We start from the raw sequence: 20,078 nt of genomic DNA on the forward strand, positions 1-20,078 counted from the left end.
ATGGTATTGCTGGATCGTATGGCAATTCTATATTCAGTTTTTTGAGGAACCGCCAGACTGCGTTCCACAGTGGTTGCACCATTTGACATTCCCACCAACAGTGGATAAGTGTGCCTCTTTCTCCGCATCCTCTCCAGCACTTGTCATTTTCTGTTTGGTTGATAATGGCCATTCTGGTGGGTGTGAGATGATATCTCATTGTGGTTTTGATTTGCATTTCTCTAATGGCCAGGGGCATTGAGCATCTCTTCATGTGCCTTTTGGCCATTTGCATTTCCTCTTCTGGAAGGTGTCTGTTCAAGACTTTTTCCCATTTTGTAATTGGGTTGGCTGCCTTTTTGTTGTTGAGATGAACAATCTCTTTATAAATTCTGGAGACTAGACCTTTATCTGATATGTCATTTCCAAATACTGTCTCCCATTGTGTAGGCTGTCTTTCTACTTTCTTGATGAAGTTCTTTGATGCACAAAAGTGTTTAATTTTGAGGAGCTCCCATTTAATTATTTCCTTCTTCAGTGCTCTTGCTTTAGGTTTAAGGTCCATAAAACCACCTCCAATTGTAAGTTTCATAAGATATCTCCCTAAATTTTCGTCTAACTTCTTTATGGTCTTAGACCTAATGTTTAGATCTTTGATCCATTTTGAGTTAACTTTTCTATAGGGTGTGAGATACGGGTCTTGTTTCATTCTTTTCCATATGGATATCCAGTTCTCTAGGCACCATTTATTGAAGAGACTGTTCTGTCTCAGGTGAGTTGGCTTGACTGCCTTATCAAAGATCAAATGTCCATAGATGAGAGGGTCTATATCTGAGCACTCTATTCGATTCCATTGGTCGATATATCTATCTTTATGCCAATACCATGCTGTTTTAACCACTGTGGAGTCATAATATGCCTTAAAGTCAGGCAGTACGAGACCTCCAGCTTCGTTTTTTTTCCTCAAGATGTTTTTAGCAATTTGGGGCACCCTGCCCTTCCAGATAAATTTGCTTATTGGTTTTTCTATTTCTGAAAAATAAGTTGTTGGGATTTTGATTGGTATTGCATTGAATCTGTAGATCAATTTAGGTAGGATTGACATCTTAACTATATTTAGTCTTCCAATCCATGAACACGGTATGCACTTCCATATATTTAGGTCTTCTGTGATTTCTTTTACCAGTTTTTTGTAGTTTTCTTTACATAGGTTTTTTGTCTCTTTAGTTAAATTTATTCCTAGATATTTTATTCTTTTAGTTACAATTGCAAATGGAATTCATTTCTTGATTTCTGTATAGAAATGATACAGATTTTTGAATGTTGATCTTGTAACCTGCTACTTTACTGTACTCATTTATTAGCTCTAGTAGTTTTGTTGTGGATTTTTCCAGATTTTTTATGTATAGTATCATATCGTCTGCAAACAGTGATAGTTTTAATTCTTCCTTTCCAATTTTAATGCCTTGTATTTCTTTTTCTTGTCTAATTGCTCTGGCAAGAACCTCAAACACAGTGTTGAATAATAGTGGTGATAATGGACACCCTTGTCTTGTTCCTGATCTTAGGGGGAAAGTTTTCAATTTTTCCCCATTGATGATGATATTAGCTGTGGGTTTTTCATATATTCCCTCTATCACTTTAAGGAAGTTCCCTTGTATTCCTGTCTTTTGAAGTGTTTTCAACAGGAAAGGATGTTGAATCTTGTCAAATGCCTTCTCTGCCATCAATTGAGATGGTCATGTGATTTTTCTGCTTCGGTTTGTTGATATGGTGTATTACATTAAATGATTTTCTTATGTTGAACCATCCTTGCATACCTGGGATGAATCCTACTTGGTCATGATGTATATAATTCTTTTAATGTGTTGTTGGATACGATTTGCTAGAATTTTATTGAGGATTTTTGCATCTATGTTCACTAGAGAGATTGGTCTGTAGATTTCTTTTTTTGTAATATCTTTGCCTGGTTTTGGTATGACGGTGATGTTGGCTGCATAGAATGAATTAGGTAGATTTCCCTCCACTCGATTTTTTTGAAGAGTTTGAGGAGAGTTGGTACTAATTCTTTCTGGAATGTTTGATAAAATTCACATGGGAAGCCGTCTGGTCTTGGACTTTTCTTTTTAGGAAGCTTTTGAATGACTGATTCAATTTCTTTACTTGTGATTGGTTTGTTGAGGTCATCTATTTCTTCTTGAGTCAAAGTTGGTTGTTCATGCCTTTCTAGAAACTTGTCCATTTCATCTACATTGTTGTATTTATTAGCATAAAGCTGTTCATAGTATCCTGTTATTACCTCCTTTATTTCTGTGAGGTCAGCGGTTATGTCTCCTCTTCCATTTCTGATCTTATTTAATTGCATCCTCTCTCTTCTTCTTTTTTGTCAATCTTGCTAAGGGCCCATCAATCTTATTGATTTTCTCATAGAAACAACTTCTGGTCTTACTGATTTTCTCTATTGCTTTCATGTTCTCAATTTCATTTATTTCTGCTCTAATCTCTGTTATTTCTTTCCTTCTGATTGCTTTGGGATTCGTTCGCTGTTTTTTCTCCAGTACTTCCAAGTGGACAGTTAATTCCTGCATTTTTGCCTTTTCTTCTTTTCGGATATAGGAATTTAGGGCAATAAATTTCCCTCTTAGCACTGCCTTTGCTGCGTCCCATAAGTTTTGATATGTTGTGTTTTCATTTTCATTCGCCTCGAGGTATTTACTAATTTCTTTTGTAATTTCTTCTTTGACCCACTCGTTGTTTAAGAGTGTGTTGTTGAGCCTCCACATATTTGTGAATTTTCTGGCACTCCGCCTATTATTGATTTCCAACTTCATTCCTTTATGAACCGAGAAAGTGTTGTGTATGATTTCAATCTGTTTAAATTTGTTAAGACTTGCTTTGTGACCCAGCATATTGTCTATCTTTAAGAATGATCCATGAGCACTTGAGAAAAAGGTGTATCCTGCTGTTGTGGGATGTAATGTCCTATAAACGTCTGTTAAGTCTAGCTGATTTATAGATAATATTCAGATTCTCTATTTCTTTATTGATCCTCTGTGTAGATGTTCTGTCCATTGATGAGAGTGATGAATTGAAGTCTCCAACTATTATGGCATATGTGTCTATTTTCCTTTTCAGTGTTTGCAGTGTATTCCTCACATATTTTGGGGCATTCTGGTTCGGTGCGTAAATATTTATGATTGTTATGTCTTCTTGTTTAATTGTTCCTTTTATTAGTACATAGTGTCCTTCTTTGTCTCTTTTAACTGTTTTACATTTGAAGTCTAATTTGATGAATATTAGTATAGCCACTCCTGCTCTTTTCTGGTTCTTATTTGCATGAAATATCTTTTCCCAACCTTTCACTTTCAACCTATGTTTATCTTTGGGTCTAAGATTTGTTTCCTGTAGACAGCATATAGAAGGATCCTGTTTTTTAATCCACTCTGCCAGTCTATGTCTTTTGATTGGGGACTTCAGTCCATTAACATTTAGTGTTATTACTGTTTGGATAATATTTTCCTCTACTATTTTGCCTCTTGTATTATATATATCATATCTGACTTTCTTTCTTTCTACACTCTTCTCCATACCTCTCTCTTCTGTCTTTTTGTATCTGACTCAAGTACTCCCATTAGTATTTCTTGCAGAGCTGGTCTCTTGGTCACAAATTCTCTCAGTGACTTTTTGTCTGAAAATGTTTTAATTTCTCCCTCATTTTTGAAGGACAATTTTGCTGGATATAGGAGTCTTGGTTGGCAGTTTTTCTCTTTCAGTAATTTAAAAATATCATCCCACTGTCTTCTAGCTTCCATGGTTTCTGCTGAGAAATCTACACATAGTCTTATTGGGTTTCCCTTGTATGTGATGGATTGTTTTTCTCTTGCTGCTTTCAAGATCCTCTCTTTCTCTTTGACCTCTGACATTCTAACTAGTAAGTGTCTTGGAGAACGCCTATTTGGGTCTAATCTCTTTGGGGTGCGCTGCACTTCTTGGATCTGTAATTTTAGGTCTTTCTTAAGAGTTGGGAAATTTTCAGTGATAATTTCTTACATTAGTTTTTCTCCTCCTTTTCCCTTCTCTTCTCCTTCTGGGACACCCACAACAAGTATATTTGTGCGGTTCAAATTGTCCTTCAGTTCCCTGATCCCCTGTTCAAATTTTTCCCTTCTTTTCCCTATAGTTTCTGTTTCTTTTTGGACTTCAGATGTTCCATCCTCCAAATCACTAATTCTATCTTCTGTCTCTTTAAATCCATCATTGTATGTATCCACTGTTTTTTCAATCTTTTCTACTTTATCCTTCACTTCCATAAGTTCTGTGATTTATTTTTTCAGTTATTCTATTTCTTCTTTTTGTTCAGCCCATGTCTTTTTCATGTCCTTCCTCAATTTATCGATTTCGTTTTTGAAGAGGTTTTCCATTTCTGTTCGTATATTCAGCTTTAGTTGTTTCAGCTCCTGTGTCTCATTTGAGCTATTGGTTTGTTCTTTTGACTGGGTCATATTTTCAATTTTCTGAGCGTGATCCGTTATCTTCTGCTGGCATCTGGGCATTTAGTCAGATTTCCCTGGGTGTTGGACCCAACAGGTTAAAAGATTTTTCTGTGAAAACTCTGGGTTCTGTTTTTCTTATCCTGCCCAGTAGGTGGCGCTCGTTGCACACGTTTGTCTGCAGGTTCCACCAGTAAAAGGTGCTGTGATCTTTTAACTTTGGAAAACTCTCGCCCTGGGGGAGGTTCGCCAGCCAAAGCGGCTTCGAAGAGTGCCAGCTGGCCCGGGGATCCAAACGCGGGGAGGGTCGCCGTCCGCCGCAGCCCGGGAGAGCGCCCCTCCGAATCTTCCAGTCGGCCCGGGGCGCCAAGCGTGGCGGGAGGGCGCCAGCCCCCACGGCCCCAGAGAGTGCACCGTTCCCAGCCGGACCGGGAAGTCACGTGTTTGGAAGTGACCCCAGTCACCGTTCTCCGCGGCCTGGGGATCTCTGATCCAATTCTCCCAGTTGGTCCGGGGGGCCACGTGTGTGGGGACGCCAGCCACCGCGGCTTGAGGGGACCGCCTCTCCAATTTTCCCAGCTGGCCTGGGAAGGAGGAAGTGAGTGACTCCGGCCACTTGCCGCCCCGGCCCGGGGAAGCCCGCGCCCCTTGGCGATCTCACCGGAGTGGGTTCTCTCAGTTAGTCAGTCATTCCAGGATGGGGTACGCTGACTTTTTGATCTCTGTCGTGGCTCCGGGAGCTGTTCTGTATCGTTTCTACACCCCTAGTAGCTGTTCTGGAGGAGGAACTAAGATCCGCGCGTCTTACGAAGCCGCCATCTTCTCCGGAAGTCCTATTTGCAACCTTTTATTAACAACAAAAAAAACCTTACATGGAAGTAGCAAATAATTTATAAATATTCGCAGTTCTGTTCATTATAAAAATGAGTTAGGTGTTTTCAAAAAACATTTGTTACACTCCTAAATTGTTTTCTATAGTTCATATTGACTATCTGTTGCTGATTTTTCATGTTCAGAAGATTAATTACTACCCTGAATGGATTCTACTTTCTTACTACCCACCCCATCTTTTTTTCATTGTGGTGGTAAAAGCATCTGAGTATATGACTAATGTAAATCAGAGAATCATTCTGTGAAGCTCCTGAAAACAAACCTATGTGAGGGACTCTACGCTGATACTTATCTTAAAATTGAGCAAGTTTTAAAGGGGAAGCAAAAGTGAGCCCTGGAAAGACTATAGCAATTCGACTTAAGAAGCTGCATGATACGGGTGATAGGTTTGGCTGTCCATTTGGCGTCTTGTACCTGGTTTCTGATTCACTTCCTTCATCTTTGAGTTTCCTTAAGAAAGGAACTGTGTGCAAGTTGGCTATACAAGTTATTAATCCTTTTCATCGTTTTAATTCACCACTGCAAATGCTTTGTTGTTTTTATAAAAACTAAAATCTAAAAGAATCCAAAAATTTATGTTTTTTGTGATAATTTCTAATTTCTTTTAAAAATCTGAAAATATTATCTTGAACCAGTTCTTCACTGATAAAGAAAAACAGATGTTTCTTATGAAATGAGAATTAAGATATTTTTATTAGGTTGCCAAAATTACATATAGAGCTATCAACAGAAAGAAAATTGCTTATAACTATTTATGAGGCACATATGAAGAGGCTGATTATATTAAGATCAAGTCCATATTAAAATTAAGGCTGGGCTTCCTACCATAACGACCATATTAACACATATATTTCAAATGCTGTTTTGATATACATTGTAAAATAAATTTGCTTTTTATGCCTTTAAAAAAAAAAAGATAGACTTGCTGGGTCACAAAGCAAGTCTCAACAAATTTAAAAAGATTGAAATCATACACAACACTTTCTCAGATCAAAAGGAATGAAGTTGGAAATTAATAATAGGCAGAGTATCAAAAAATTCACAAATACGTGGAGGCTCAACAACACACTCTTAAACAACGAGTGGGTCAAGGAAGAAATTACAAGAGAAATCAGTAAATATCTCGAGGCGAATGAAAATGAAAACACAACACATCAAAACTTATAGGACGCAGCAAATGCAGTGCTAAGAGGGAAATTTATTGCCCTAAATGCCTACATCAAAAAAGAAGAAAGGGCAAAAATTCGGGAATTAACTGTCCACTTGGAAGAACTGGAGAAAGAACAGCAAACTAACCCCAAAGCAAGCAAAAGGAAAGAAATAACAAAGATTAGAGCAGAAATATATGAAATTGAGAACATGAAAACAATAGAGAAAATCAATAAGACCAGAAGTTGCTTCTATGAGAAAATCAATAAGATTGATGGGCGCTTAGCAAGATTGACAAAAAGAAGAAGAGAGAGGATGCAAATAAATAAGATCAGAAATGGAAGAGGAGACATAACCGCTGACCTCACAGAAATAAAGGAGGTAATAACAGGATACTATGAGCAGCTTTATGCTAATAAACACAACAATGTAGATGAAATGGACAAGTTCCTAGAAAGGCATGAACAACCAACTTTGACTCAAGAAGACACAGATGACCTCAACAAACCAATCACAAGTAAAGAAATTGAATCAGTCATTCAAAAGCTTCCTAAAAAGAAAAGTCCAAGACCAGACGGCTTCACATGTGAATTCTACCAAACATTGCATAAAGAATTAGTACCAACCCTGCTCAAACTCCTCAAAAAAATTGAAGTGGAGGAAAAGTTACCTAATTCATTCTATGAAGCCAACATCACCCTCATACCAAAACCAGGCAAAGATATTACAAAAAAAAGAAAACTACAGACCAATCTCTCTAATGAATATAGATGCAAAAATCCTCAACAAAATTCTAGCAAATCGAATCCAGCAACACATTAAAAGAATTATACATCATAACCAAGTAGGATTCATCCCTGGTATGCAAGGATCATTCAACGTAAGAAAATCAATTAATGTAATACACCATATCAACAAATCAAAGCAGAAAAATCACATGATCATCTCAATTGATGCAGAGAAGGCATTCGACAAGATTCAACATCCTTTCCTGTTGAAAACACTTCAGAGGATAGGAATACAAGGAAACTTCCTTAAAATGATAAAGGGAATATATGAAAAACCCACAGCTAATATCATCCACAATGGAGAAAAACTGAAAACTTTCCCCCTAAGATCAGGAACAAGACAAGGATGTCCACTATCACCACTGTTATTGAACATCGTGTTGGAAATTCTAGCCAGAGCAATTAGGCAAGAAAAAGAAATACAAGGCATCAAAATTGGAAAGGAAGAAGTAAAACTATCACTGTTTGCAGATGATATGATACTATACATCGAAAACCCTGAAAAATCCACAGCAAAACTACTAGAGCTAATAAATGAATACAGCAAAGTGGCAGGTTACAAGATCAACATTCAAAAATCTGTAATGTTTCTACACATTAGTAATGAACAATCTGAGGGGGAAATCACGAAAAAAAATCCATTTACAATTGCAACCAAAAGAATAAAATATTTAGGAATAAATTTAACTAAGGATACAAAACACCTATACAAAGAAAACTACAAGAAATTGTCAAAAGAAATCACAGAAGGCCTAAATAATGGAAGGGCATACCATGTTCATGGATTGGTAGACTTAATATAGTTTAGATGTCAATTTTACCTAAATTGATTTACAGATTCAATGCAATACCAATTAAAATCCGAAAAACTTACTTTTCAGAAATAGAAAAACCAATAACCAAATTCATCTGGAAGGGTAGGGTGCCCCGATTAGCTAAAAATATTCTGAGAAAGAAAAATGAAGTCAGAGGTCTCAAATAACTCAGAGAAAAATGAGACTCAGAGGTCAGATAAAGCTATGTGACTTTAAGGAGTATTATGAAGCTACAGTGGTCAAAACAGCATGGTTATGGCATAAAGATAGATATACTGACCAATGTTCAGATATAGACCGTCTCATCTATGGACAACTGATATTTGATAAGGCAGTCAAGCCAACTCACCTGGGACAGAACAGTCTCTTCAATAAATGGTGCTTGGACAACTGGATATCCACATGCAAAAGAATGAAACAGGATCCATATCTCACAACCCATACAAAAATTAACTCAAAATGGATCAAAGACCTAAACATTAGATCTAAGACCATAAAACTTTTAGAAGAAAATACAGGGAAACATCTTATGAATCTTATAATAGGAGGCGGTTTCCTATTACATTCAAAGCATGAGCAGTGGAGAAATAAATAAATGAATAGGAACCCCTCAAAATTAAACACTTTTGTGCATCAAAGATCTTCATCAAGAAAGTATAAAGGTGAAGCCTTTCCAAGCCTACACAATGGGAGATAATATTTGGAAATGATATATCAGATAAAGGTCTAGTATCTAGAATATATAAAGAGATTGTTCAGTTCAACAACAACAAGACAGACAACCCAATTACAAAATGGGCAAAATGCATGAACAGACACTTCTCAGAAGAGGAAATATAAATGCCTAAAAGTCACATGAAAAGATGCTCAACTTCCCTGGCTATTAGGGAAATGAAAATCAAAACCAGAATGAGATAAAATTCACACCCACCAGAATGGCCATTATCAATAAAACAGAAAATGACAAGTGCTGGAGAGGATGTGGAGAAAGAAGTACACTTATCCACTATTGGTGGGAATGTCAAATGGTACAACCACTGTGGAAGGCAGTGTGGTGGTTCCTCAGGAAGCTAAGTATAGAACTGCCATATGACCCAGCAATACCATTGCTAGGTATCTATTCAGAGGACATGAGGGCAAGAACACAAACGGACATTTGCACATCAATATTTATAGCAGCATTATTTACAATTGCCAAGAGACGGAAACAGCCCAAATGTCCATCAACAGACAAGTGGCTAAACAAGCTGTGGAATATACATACAATGGAATATTATGCAGCTGTAAAACAAAATAAAGTCATGAAGTATGTAATAACATGGATGGAACTTAAAGACATTGTATTGAATGAGATTAGCCAGAAATAAAAGGACAAATACTGTATGGTCTCACTGATATGAACTGATATTAGTGAATGAACTTGGAGAATTTCAGTTAAGACTAGATGTCATTAGGAGACAGAAATAGGGTAGATATTGGGTAACTGGAGCTGAAGGGATACAGATTGTGCTACAGGACTGATTGTAAAAATTCAAAAATGGGAAGCACAAATTACCTAACTGTAATACAATAATGTTAGAATGCTGAATGTGAGAATGACAGAGGGAGAAGGACTGGGTGCACAAATGAAATCAGAAGGAAAGATGGACAATAAAGACTGAGATGGTATAATCTAGGAATGCCTAGAGTATATGATGATAGTGACTAATGTACAAATTTTTAAATATTTTGCATGAGGAAGAACAAAGGAATGTCAATAATGCAGGGTGTTAAAAATAGATGGTAATTAATATTTTAAAACTTTAACTTACGTGTGAGACTAAAGCAAAAAAAATGTTTATTTGGTACAAAATTTATATTTTCACTGCGCATTTCCTAATGCAACTTATGGGCAGTTTAACTGAACATCATAAATACATGGTACCTTAACTACAGCATGAAATTTTGTAGGTTTGTCCAGGGTGATGCTCTGATAAATCCCAGAGTGATTTGAACAGTGAATAAAAAATTATTTGCAAAGTCCCCTTGGGGGAATGGCAAGAAAGGGGGAAAATTCAACTTTCTCATTTGGAGAATCCTTGATATTCTCACAAGCAGGGGGGACAACTAAATCAATAGGTCCAGCCCTCAATCTTGGGGTTTGTTCATTTGAAACTTATTCCCACAAAGGATAGACTAACCTACTTAAAATGAGTCTAAGAGTCACCCCCAGAGAACCTCTTTTGTTGCTCAGATGTGGCCTCTCTCTCTCAGCCAACATGACAAGGAAACTCACTATCCTACCCTCTCTATGTGGGACATGAGTCCCAGGGGTGTGGACCTTCCTGGCAACGTGGGACAGAAACCCTAGAATGAGCTGGAACTCAGCATCAAGGGACTGAGAAAACCTTCTCGACCAAAAGAGGGAAGAGTGAAATGAGACAAAATAAAGCATCAATGGCTGAGAGATTCTAAACAGAGCTGAGAGGTTATCCTGGAGTTTATTCTTATGCATTAAATAGATATCACCTGTTTAGTTAAGGTGTAATGGAGTGGCTGGAGGGAACTGCCTGAAAATGTAGAGCTGTGTTCCAATAGCCATATTTCTTGAAGATAATTGATAATGATATAGCTTTCATAATGTGGCAGTGTGATTGGGAAACCTTGTGTCTGATGCTCCTTTTATCTACCTTATCAACAGACGAGTAAAATATATGGACTAAAAATAAATAAATAATAGGGGGAACAAATGTTAAATTTAGTAGATTGAAACGCTAGTGATTAATGAAAGGGAGGGGGTAAGAGGTATGGTATGTATGAATTTATTTCTCTTTTCTTTTTATTTCTTTTTCTGAATTGATGCAAATGTTCTAAGAAATGATCATCATGATGAATATACAACTACGTGATGGTTGTATGAGCTACTGACTACATAACAAGAATGGAATGAGCATATGTACGAATGTTTGTGTTTGTATGTGGTTATGTATCATAAATAAAAAAATGTTTTTAAGTCAATTGTGATGATAATAAAGTAAAAACAAAAAAACCAACACTAAGTCCTTGATATACTATAACAGAGAAGACAGGATTTAACTAATAGGTATGACTGCTGAATCATTATATTGACATTGCGGTTAGTCTCCAGTGTCTTGGAGTAGCTAAAAGAAACAAACAAATACTTGTGGAACTTCAACACATACCAAATTTTAAAATCTGTTCTATAACTGCTTGTTAAAATGTACTTAAAAATTTTTTTGGTTTTTTTTTTTGTATATTTGGAATATTTCACAATTTTAAAAAAATGAACAGAGAGAAACAAGTGCTAGAGAAAATGTGGAGAAAGAGCTACCCCTATTTACTGTTGGTAGGGAAGCAGAGAGGACAACGTGGTGGTTCCAGGAGGCTAATGGTAGTGTTGTCATATGATCTTGCCACCCAGTTGTTAGGTATATACCTAGAGGAAGTGAGAGTGGGGATACAAATGGATATTCGCACACTGGTGCCATATGGCCGTAGTTTTCGAGATTCATTCTCAATGGATGGAAGTGGCCTAAGAGTATAAGGACTGAGGAATGGAAGGGGGAACTGTGGTATTTACCAACAACGAACTACTGAGCACCTGCAGGAAGGAATGAAGTTGTGAGGCATGCTACTAGGTAAATGTACCTTAAGGACAGCATGTTGTATAAAGTGTCAGGAACAAAAAGATATTTATTACGTCTCACACATATGAATTAACTATAATACATCAACTCAGAGACATGAAGTTGAGAGCTTAGGTTACAATGTTGGGGCTTATTGTAAAGGTTCCTATACTGTAAGCTCTTTCAGCAGTCACATATATTTAGGAATCTTAACTCATATTTCTCAGTTCTGAGATATTGAGCTATCTGTATATAACTTAATCGTTTCCTGACACTCCTGGGGATGAGCCGAGAGCTGACGTCATGGGACTGAGAAAGCCTTCTTATCCAGAAGGGAAAGAGAGAAATGAGACAAAATAAAGTCTCAGTGGCTGAGAGATTTCAAACAGAGTCGAGAGGTTATCCTGGAGGTTATTCTTACACATTATACAGATATCCCTTTTCAGTTTATGGTGTAGTGGAGTGGCTCTACAGGGAAGTACCTGAAATTGTTGAACTGTGTTCCAGTAGCCTGGATTCTTGAAGACTGTATAACTATATAGCTTTTACAATGTGACTTTGTGATTATGAAAACCTTGTGTCCGATGCTCCTTTTATCCAAGGTATGGACAGATGAGCAAGAGAAAAATAAGGATAAATAAATAAATCAATAATAGGAGGAAATAAAGGGTAAAAATTGAGTAGATTGAAACACTGTGGGTCAATGAGATCGAGGGGCAAGGGTACATGATGTACAAGTTCTTTTTTCTTCTTTTTCTTTTCTTGAAGGATGCTAATGTTCTAAAAATGATCATGGTGAAGAACTCACACCTATGTGATGATATTTCGAGCCACTGAAGTACTGTGTATGAATAGTTCTCAAAAAAAGCACTGGTAGATTCCCTTGAGAGTCCAAGGAGGGGAGGATGGGAAACATATATACATATTTATATATGGAACTATAAAACTATTACATGTTCCCATCTAGGAAACCCTGGGTACCCTCTCAACCATTGGCGTCTCCCAAGAAAATAGGTCAAGCCCTTGATTTTAGGCTTCCCCTTACGAAACCTATATCTGTAGGACAAGAAGCTAAGTCTACCTATAACAAGGCCTAAGAATTGCTAACAGGAACCCTTTTTTGTTGCTCAGATGTGGTCTCTCTCTCTCTCTTTAAGCCCAACTCTGCAAGGAAAATAATTACACTTCCCCCCACCCCCCTTTTTGTAGGATATGACATTCAGGGGTGAAAGTCTCCCTGATAACATGAGATATTACTCCCAGGACAAGTGGCTCTGGCTCTGCAGTATCAACAACACCTTTCTGACCAAAAGGGGGGAAATAAGCGTAATAAAATAAGGTATAAGCAGTCAAGAGAGAGCAAATAGAATAAAGAGACTACTCTGGAGGCTACTCTTATGCAAGCTTCACTGAGAGAGTGCTAACTGCCATGGTTGCTAACCCCCAATCATCATCACTCCTATTGACTCTTAAGAACATCAAGGGCTCAAACTGAGACTCTATAAAGTTTTCATGTACATGGTTTGCTTTCCTGGAAGCTATAATTACCAGAGAGGTCCTAGATCAGATAAATTCTAAAACCCAGAGCAACCAGCCTCTCTAAAATAATCAATTGATTACATCCCCCCACCCCCATCTTTTAGTGTCAACACCCCTTCTCCACATGAAGAAGTCAGAACAGGCATTGCCTAAACAACCCTATAGATTGGCAGCAGGATAAGAGGAGAAGGTACAGGTATAACAGAGAAAATAGGATTTAACAAATGAGTATGTCTGCTGAATCACTATATTAAATATTCCTTCCAGCCACCAGTGCTTTGGAGCAGCCAGAAGGAAAAATCTGAGGTGGTGGAATGCTAGCACATGATGGACTCTAGGATCTGTTCTATAACTAGCTGTTGAAGTGTGCTTTGAAAATTATTGTTTTTTCTTTCTGTGTTTTGTATATATATTATATTTTTCAATAAAAATTAAACAAACAAAAAAGACAAATGACCTGCAAGGGGTGCTTTCCCAGAAAATGGAACAATGAAGATTTTCCAGAAAATGAAACAATGAAGATTAGCAACCCCTAGTGGTAATAAACCAGTTTGGTTCCTGAAAAAGATGCTTATCAGAATGGACAAACATACCATGCCTAATCAATGTATTACATGCTCTCCATTTTGTAATACTACCTATGCAAAATGTAAAACTCAACCAATCAGAATACTTCCTCATTTGTTTCTGCATTTGTCCCCATAAGCTTACACTTTCCACATGCAACTCGGATGCTACTGAATTCATCAATTGTAAACTGCTCAAAAAAACTCCCAAAAATGATAGCCTAATATTTTATTTTAAAAGTCATCTCAGTGCCAATACCCAAAAGCAACTTCAAAAACAAGCAAATAAAATCTGTAGCTAAGTGATATGTCATTGGTTGGAGATAGTTGGGGGTTGTCAGCACATACATCACAGCACAGTATTGGAGGGGAAGGGTCCTCATGGGGCACACTTGTAGGTCTCAGCTAGTGAGCAGAGCAGCAATACTCAGGGAGAAAACAAATAAAATGAATCGTAGGGAGGAAACTTAAAGTGAATGGCTAAAATAATGACAATGATAAGAAAAAGAAGCCTAAGTAGAAGATATTTTAGTAAAGAGGAAGTAGTGAAAAACATTCAAGGACAATGGCATTACATAAAAATCAAAGGAATTTGATAAAAGAGAAAATGGGTACAGTTTCAGTCAAAAGGTAGGAAAAGCCAGGCTCCACGGAAAAGAGGCATGAACAAAAATTGAGAAAGGGAATTTGAAGAGCAGAATGATGATTTCTAAGCTGAGCTGCAATGGACAGAAGACACCTCACACAGAACCCAGAAGAAGGCACAACTATCTTTTTTTTTTTCCTATGTATAAATAGGAGGGAGTTGAACTTTTTTATATGTTAAAAAAGAAAAGAAAGGGAAAAACAAAAGATGCAGTAGAGGAGAACTGAAGATTGATGGGAAAGAAGAGAGATGACTGATAGAGCAATCCTGAGTAGGTGGGAATGTGGACTCCGGAGCACAGGTGAAGAAGTAGCTTTGGACACGAGAAAAGAGACCTCTTCCTCTGAGCAAAGTCGGTAGGATAAGTGCCTACGGAAGTAAGTTCTTAAACTGTCCAATGAAATACAGTGCCACATAATTTCCTGAGAAGGCTAAGGAAAGAGGTGGCATGCAAGGAATATGGTAAAGACACGAAATTAAAGAGCAAAACGGGAACGAGAGCACACTGTGACACCAACAACAGTGCCAAAGCCCACTCAAAGACCTGTAAAGAGCAAGGGAAACAAACAGAAGAGAACTGGCATTTCAACTGGTAAAAGCAGTTCAAAAAAACACAAGAGGGAAAAAAGCATAGGGAGGTAAGGCATAACGCACCTAACAAACCAAGAGTAATCTGATATCTCTTCAGCAGACAAAATATTTCAACTTAATGACTAGTATTAAAAAATACAGATAAAATCTAAAAGGATACATTAACATTCATACCATTTTGTTTTAAAAAAATCTCTCAGATGAATTTTCAGAAAGTATAAAAAAAGCCTGATGCATAAAACACACCTGTCTTCAAGTAATACTTGGAAAACAGCACATTAGCGATTTGTAATACAATCACCAATTTTGATTCAGATTTGGTTGCCTAGTAAAATCTCTGAATTTGCTGCCTTCTCAGTACTTACTGAACTAAAAAATATATTTCAATTTAAATTGCTGACACCTAAAATGAAACTAGGTTCCAGTGCAACTTACAGAATTATACCACACACCCCAAGCAGTCACTGGATAAAATTTACCACTATTAACATTTTTCCTAAACCAACAAACTAGTTTTGCTGGAAGCATGTTTCGACACCAAGGAAAAAGAAATCCCACATCAATTAAATCTCTACAAATGAAAAAGATAGAACTATGTCAGATATCACTTTATTGCTTAAGCCACATGAAAGGTCACTACCTAAAAGGGTTAAAATTATACCTCGAAATGAGTAGTCTTAAATAAAAAGATAAAAGAATACAATCAATTAAAAAAAGCAAACAAAAATTATTTTTTCTTCATAAGTATTCCTGATTAATCAAAAACAATTTGAAAAAAAAAAGAATTCAAGATGCCCAGGAATTACTGATTGACTTCACAAACATAAAGTTCAGAAAGCTCTCTGGCTTTGAAGGACATACAGAACGTGAACCAGGAGACTAAGGTTCTAGCGATCAGCTCTACCACACAGAATAAGTCATAAGTAATTTATTTAACTTTCAGAACTCATTTTCCACAACTAAAGAATGGAACTGAACTAAATAATCCTCAAAGGACTCTCCCAGCTCAGAAACTGCTAAACAACTGTGTGCATTTACTCAAACAAGGATTTCTTTAGTCATGAAATTCCAAATCCCAACACCGACCAAGAAAAAGATCAGATACTTTAAGAACACCTTTGAATCTCACCACGATTTCAGCCTCCTTTTAAACGTATTTATTTGTTTGTATGTTTGCATGCTTATGTGCTTTGTGGAAAGCCAGTAGGGCAAGGATATTCTCTCCCATCACTCTTATTCAACATCATATGGAAGTCCTAGCTAATGCAGTAAGATAAGAAAAAGGTATGCAAATAAGGAAGGAAGAAATAAAACTGTCCTTATTCATAATCACTGCATGATTGTTTATGCAGAAAATCCCAAAGACTCAAATAAATAAATAAATAAATAAATAAATAAATACTCCTGGAACAAATCATCAATTACAGCAAGATTGCAGATATAAGATTATGATACAAAAGTCAATTATATCCCTTATACAGCAGCAATGAAAACTTGGAATTTGAAATTAAAAATATAACAACTTATATTAACACCAAAAAAATGAAAATATTTAAGTATACTCTAACAAAAAATGTGTAAGATTTACAGGAGAAAACTATAAAACTGTGATGAAAGAAATCAAAGAGATACAAATAAATGGAGAGATATTCCATATTCCTGGATAGGAAGACTTAAAATTCTTTGTCAGTTCTTTCCAACCTGATGTACAAATTCACCACAACTTCAATCAAAATCACAGCAAGTTATTTTTTGGATGTCTAAATTTTACGTTGAAAGGCAAAGATCCAGAGCAGCCAATACAACAACGATGATGAGGAAGAAGGTGGCAGGATCACACCCCCTGACTTCAAGCCTACTTACCACAAAGCCAAAGCAGTCATGACAGCGTGGGGCTGGCAAAAGAATAGACAAATAGATCAAAGGAACAGAATAGAGTACAGAAACAGATCCTCACAAATACAATAAACTGTTCTTCATCAAAGGGACAAAAAAAGGCAATTCAGTGGAGAAAGAGCAGTCCGTTCAACAAATGGTGCTGAAACAACTAAACATCCATCCACATGGAAAAGAAAAACGACTCTAGGCACACACCTTACAACTTTTATGAAAATTAACTCAAAATGGAGCATAAATCTAAATGTGAAAACACAAAAGTATAAAACTTCTAATACATAACAGGAGAAAATCTAAGTGACATTGGGTTTGGCAATAAATTTCTAGATACAATACTAAAAGCATAATCCATGAAAGAAAAAACTGTTGGAATTCACTGAAACTAAAATTTTCTGGTCTGTAAAACATATAGTTAAGAGAATGAAAAGACATGCCACAAAATGGGAGAAAATGCTTCAAAACAGCTGAGAAAGGACTTGTATTCAAAGTATACAAAGAGCTCTTAAAACTGAATCAGTATTAAAAACAAACCCAATTACAAAATGGGCAAAAGATTTTAAAAGATGCCTTGCCAAAAAAGATATACAGCGGTTAAGTAAGAATATGAAAGACATTCAAAATTCACCTCATTAGGTAACTGCAAATTAAAATAACAATGAGAAACTACCATGTAAGTGTAACAACAGCTAAAATCCAAAACACTGAAAACAACAAATGCTGGCAAGGTGTGAAGGAGCGAGACTCTCGTCCATCGCTGGTGGGAAAAAACAACATATGCTGGCAAGGTGTGAAGGAGTGAGGACTCTCGTCCATCGCTGGTAGGAATGAAGATGGTGCAGCCACTGTGAAGGACACTGGTAGTTTCTTACAAGCTAAACATAGCTTACCAGCTTCCTATGGTGCTTCTGTGCATTCATTCAAATGAGCTGAAAACTTATTTTCAAATGAATGTACCTGCACACGAATATTTACTGCAATTTCACTTGTAATTGTCAAAAATTGAAACAAGCTGTCCTTCAAAAGGTAAATGGATAAACAAAATGTGGTACATCAATACAATGGAATATTATTCATTCTTATTAAATAAGAAGAAATGACCCATGGGGGGAATGGGGAGGGGAGAGGAGGAGAAGGGAAAGAAAGAATGAATAAATGTGGCAAATTGCTAATAGTTGGTAAACACAGATACCTAGGTGAGGGATTCACTGGTGTTCTATGTAATAGTTTCTGTATTAGTTTTACAACTTTCGTCTAAGTTTGAAATTTTTCAAAATGATAAGAGTTTTAAAAACAAAATGAAGGGCAGGCCACAGTGGCTCAGCAGGCAAGAACGCTTGCCTGCCATGCCAGAGGACCTGGGTTCGATTCCCAGTGCCTGCCCATGTATTAAAAAAAAAAAAAATGAAAACCCATGGAAGAAACTTAAGTGCTTATTTCTAGGTAAAAGAAGCCAGTCTGAAAAGGCTACTCCTCTGTGGTTCCAACCATCTAACATTTTAGAAAAGACAAAACTACAGAGGCAATAAAAAGAGCAGTAGTTACCAGGAGTTGGGGGCAGTACAGTGGAAGGGAGGGAAAGAGGTGGGAGAGCTGAACAGATGGAGCACAGGGGATATTTAGGGCAGAGAAACTATTCTGTTTCATACTCTAACAGTGGATACATGACACTGTACATTTTTCAAAACCCATGGATCTGTAAAACACAAAGAATGAATCCTGATCTAAGTATAGACTTCAGTTAATAATCATGAATCAATGTAGGTTCAACAATTTTAACAAATGCACCACACTAATGCAAGTGTTCACAGCTTTTCTTATATGTATTTGCTCTTTAAGAATCCAAAAAGAGTCACACAATCTTCTCAGGCAGTGGATCAATGAACAAAGTAAGAAGTATTCCTTTCCCCCCCCTTGTGAATCATACACAGTTCCTAGCACTGTCAAGAGCCATGGGTCCAAAGCAGTACTGCTCTCTTCACTGAACAGTCGCTGTCATTTCCCTCTCACCTGTCGGGCACAATGCTCTATTTCCTCAGCTCTGGTCTGATACCAGTCCGTAACCTTCTCCACTGCAAGCTGGGCTGTCCTATACCGGAGCAACTCAGGCTGCCCAGCATATAAGAATTCGCTGTCATCGTGGAGACCTGGCTCAAACACCATTCTGAAAAGTGCAAAAGGAACAATTAATAAAAATTTTGATTTTGTGAGAGAGAGAAATAGACAGACAGGGAGAGAGTAGGTTACAGGGGCAGGGATTAGGTATGTGTGTTTTCTCACAGGCATGTGCATAACTCACAAGGTAAATGGGACATTTTAGCATTTTTAATTTATTTTCCAACTGGCTTTCCTGATATAAAAAATCAGAGTGGATACTAACTCAAAACAACTATTACACAAACAAATCAGATAAGTATTTAAAAAATCAAAATCACCTTTTACAGAGATGCACACAGGTGGGCGCCAGAACAGGCCACTAAATCAGACCCACATTTGACAGCTCAGTCATGCCCATTTTAGGAAAAATACCCCCAGGTGATTCCTACTCAAGTATGAATCAAGAAATCTTACTTCACACATTCTTAAAGAGAGGAACTTATTATAAATGATAATATCCCCTGCTACGTGTTGGCAGCACAGAACTGCACTCACACCTGCAATACCAGGACCAAGCACTGACCCAAACTCAGGCATTTCAGACGGACAGGTGGGAGAACACTGAACCCACCAGGGACACGCACCTGTCTGAAGTAGGTGGAGAACAGCAGGCGCTCTAACTGATACTATTGTAAGGAAAAGGGCGTTCATCAGTGAAAGCTGTGAACTCGCACAAATTATTTAGTAGTCTAAGATTAATTTTCTTCTTATAAAAAATTGAGATAGTATGATTTATGCTACAGGCAGTATTATTTATGCTACAGGCAATTTATTTGGCATATTATCTTATTCCATCATAATTATTTTATCATATTTTGAAAATTTCACACTAGATATTTGTTGTACATTATAAAAAAGGGACATTGTTCAAATTCAATTTGAAAATGACATCTTCATATACAAATAACAAAAAAAATGGGGATAGCACTATGGAAGAATTTTGTGAAG

At 37.0% G+C, this 20,078-nt stretch overlaps 1 protein-coding gene across 3 annotated transcripts in view; it reads right to left on the reverse strand.

The window, feature by feature from the left end:
- NBAS (NBAS subunit of NRZ tethering complex) overlaps window positions 1–20,078 on the reverse strand; it is a 585,536-nt gene that overhangs the window by 359,762 nt on the left and 205,696 nt on the right. For all 3 annotated transcript variants that reach the window (XM_077153236.1, XM_077153235.1, XM_077153237.1), the window contains one exon: window positions 18,984–19,137. In XM_077153236.1, coding sequence (XP_077009351.1) covers window positions 18,984–19,137 — 154 coding nt within the window. The remainder of the gene's footprint in view (window positions 1–18,983; window positions 19,138–20,078) is intronic.

This window comes from Tamandua tetradactyla, chromosome 3, assembly GCF_023851605.1.
Source record: "Tamandua tetradactyla isolate mTamTet1 chromosome 3, mTamTet1.pri, whole genome shotgun sequence".
NCBI classification, from domain to species: Eukaryota; Metazoa; Chordata; class Mammalia; order Pilosa; family Myrmecophagidae; genus Tamandua; species Tamandua tetradactyla.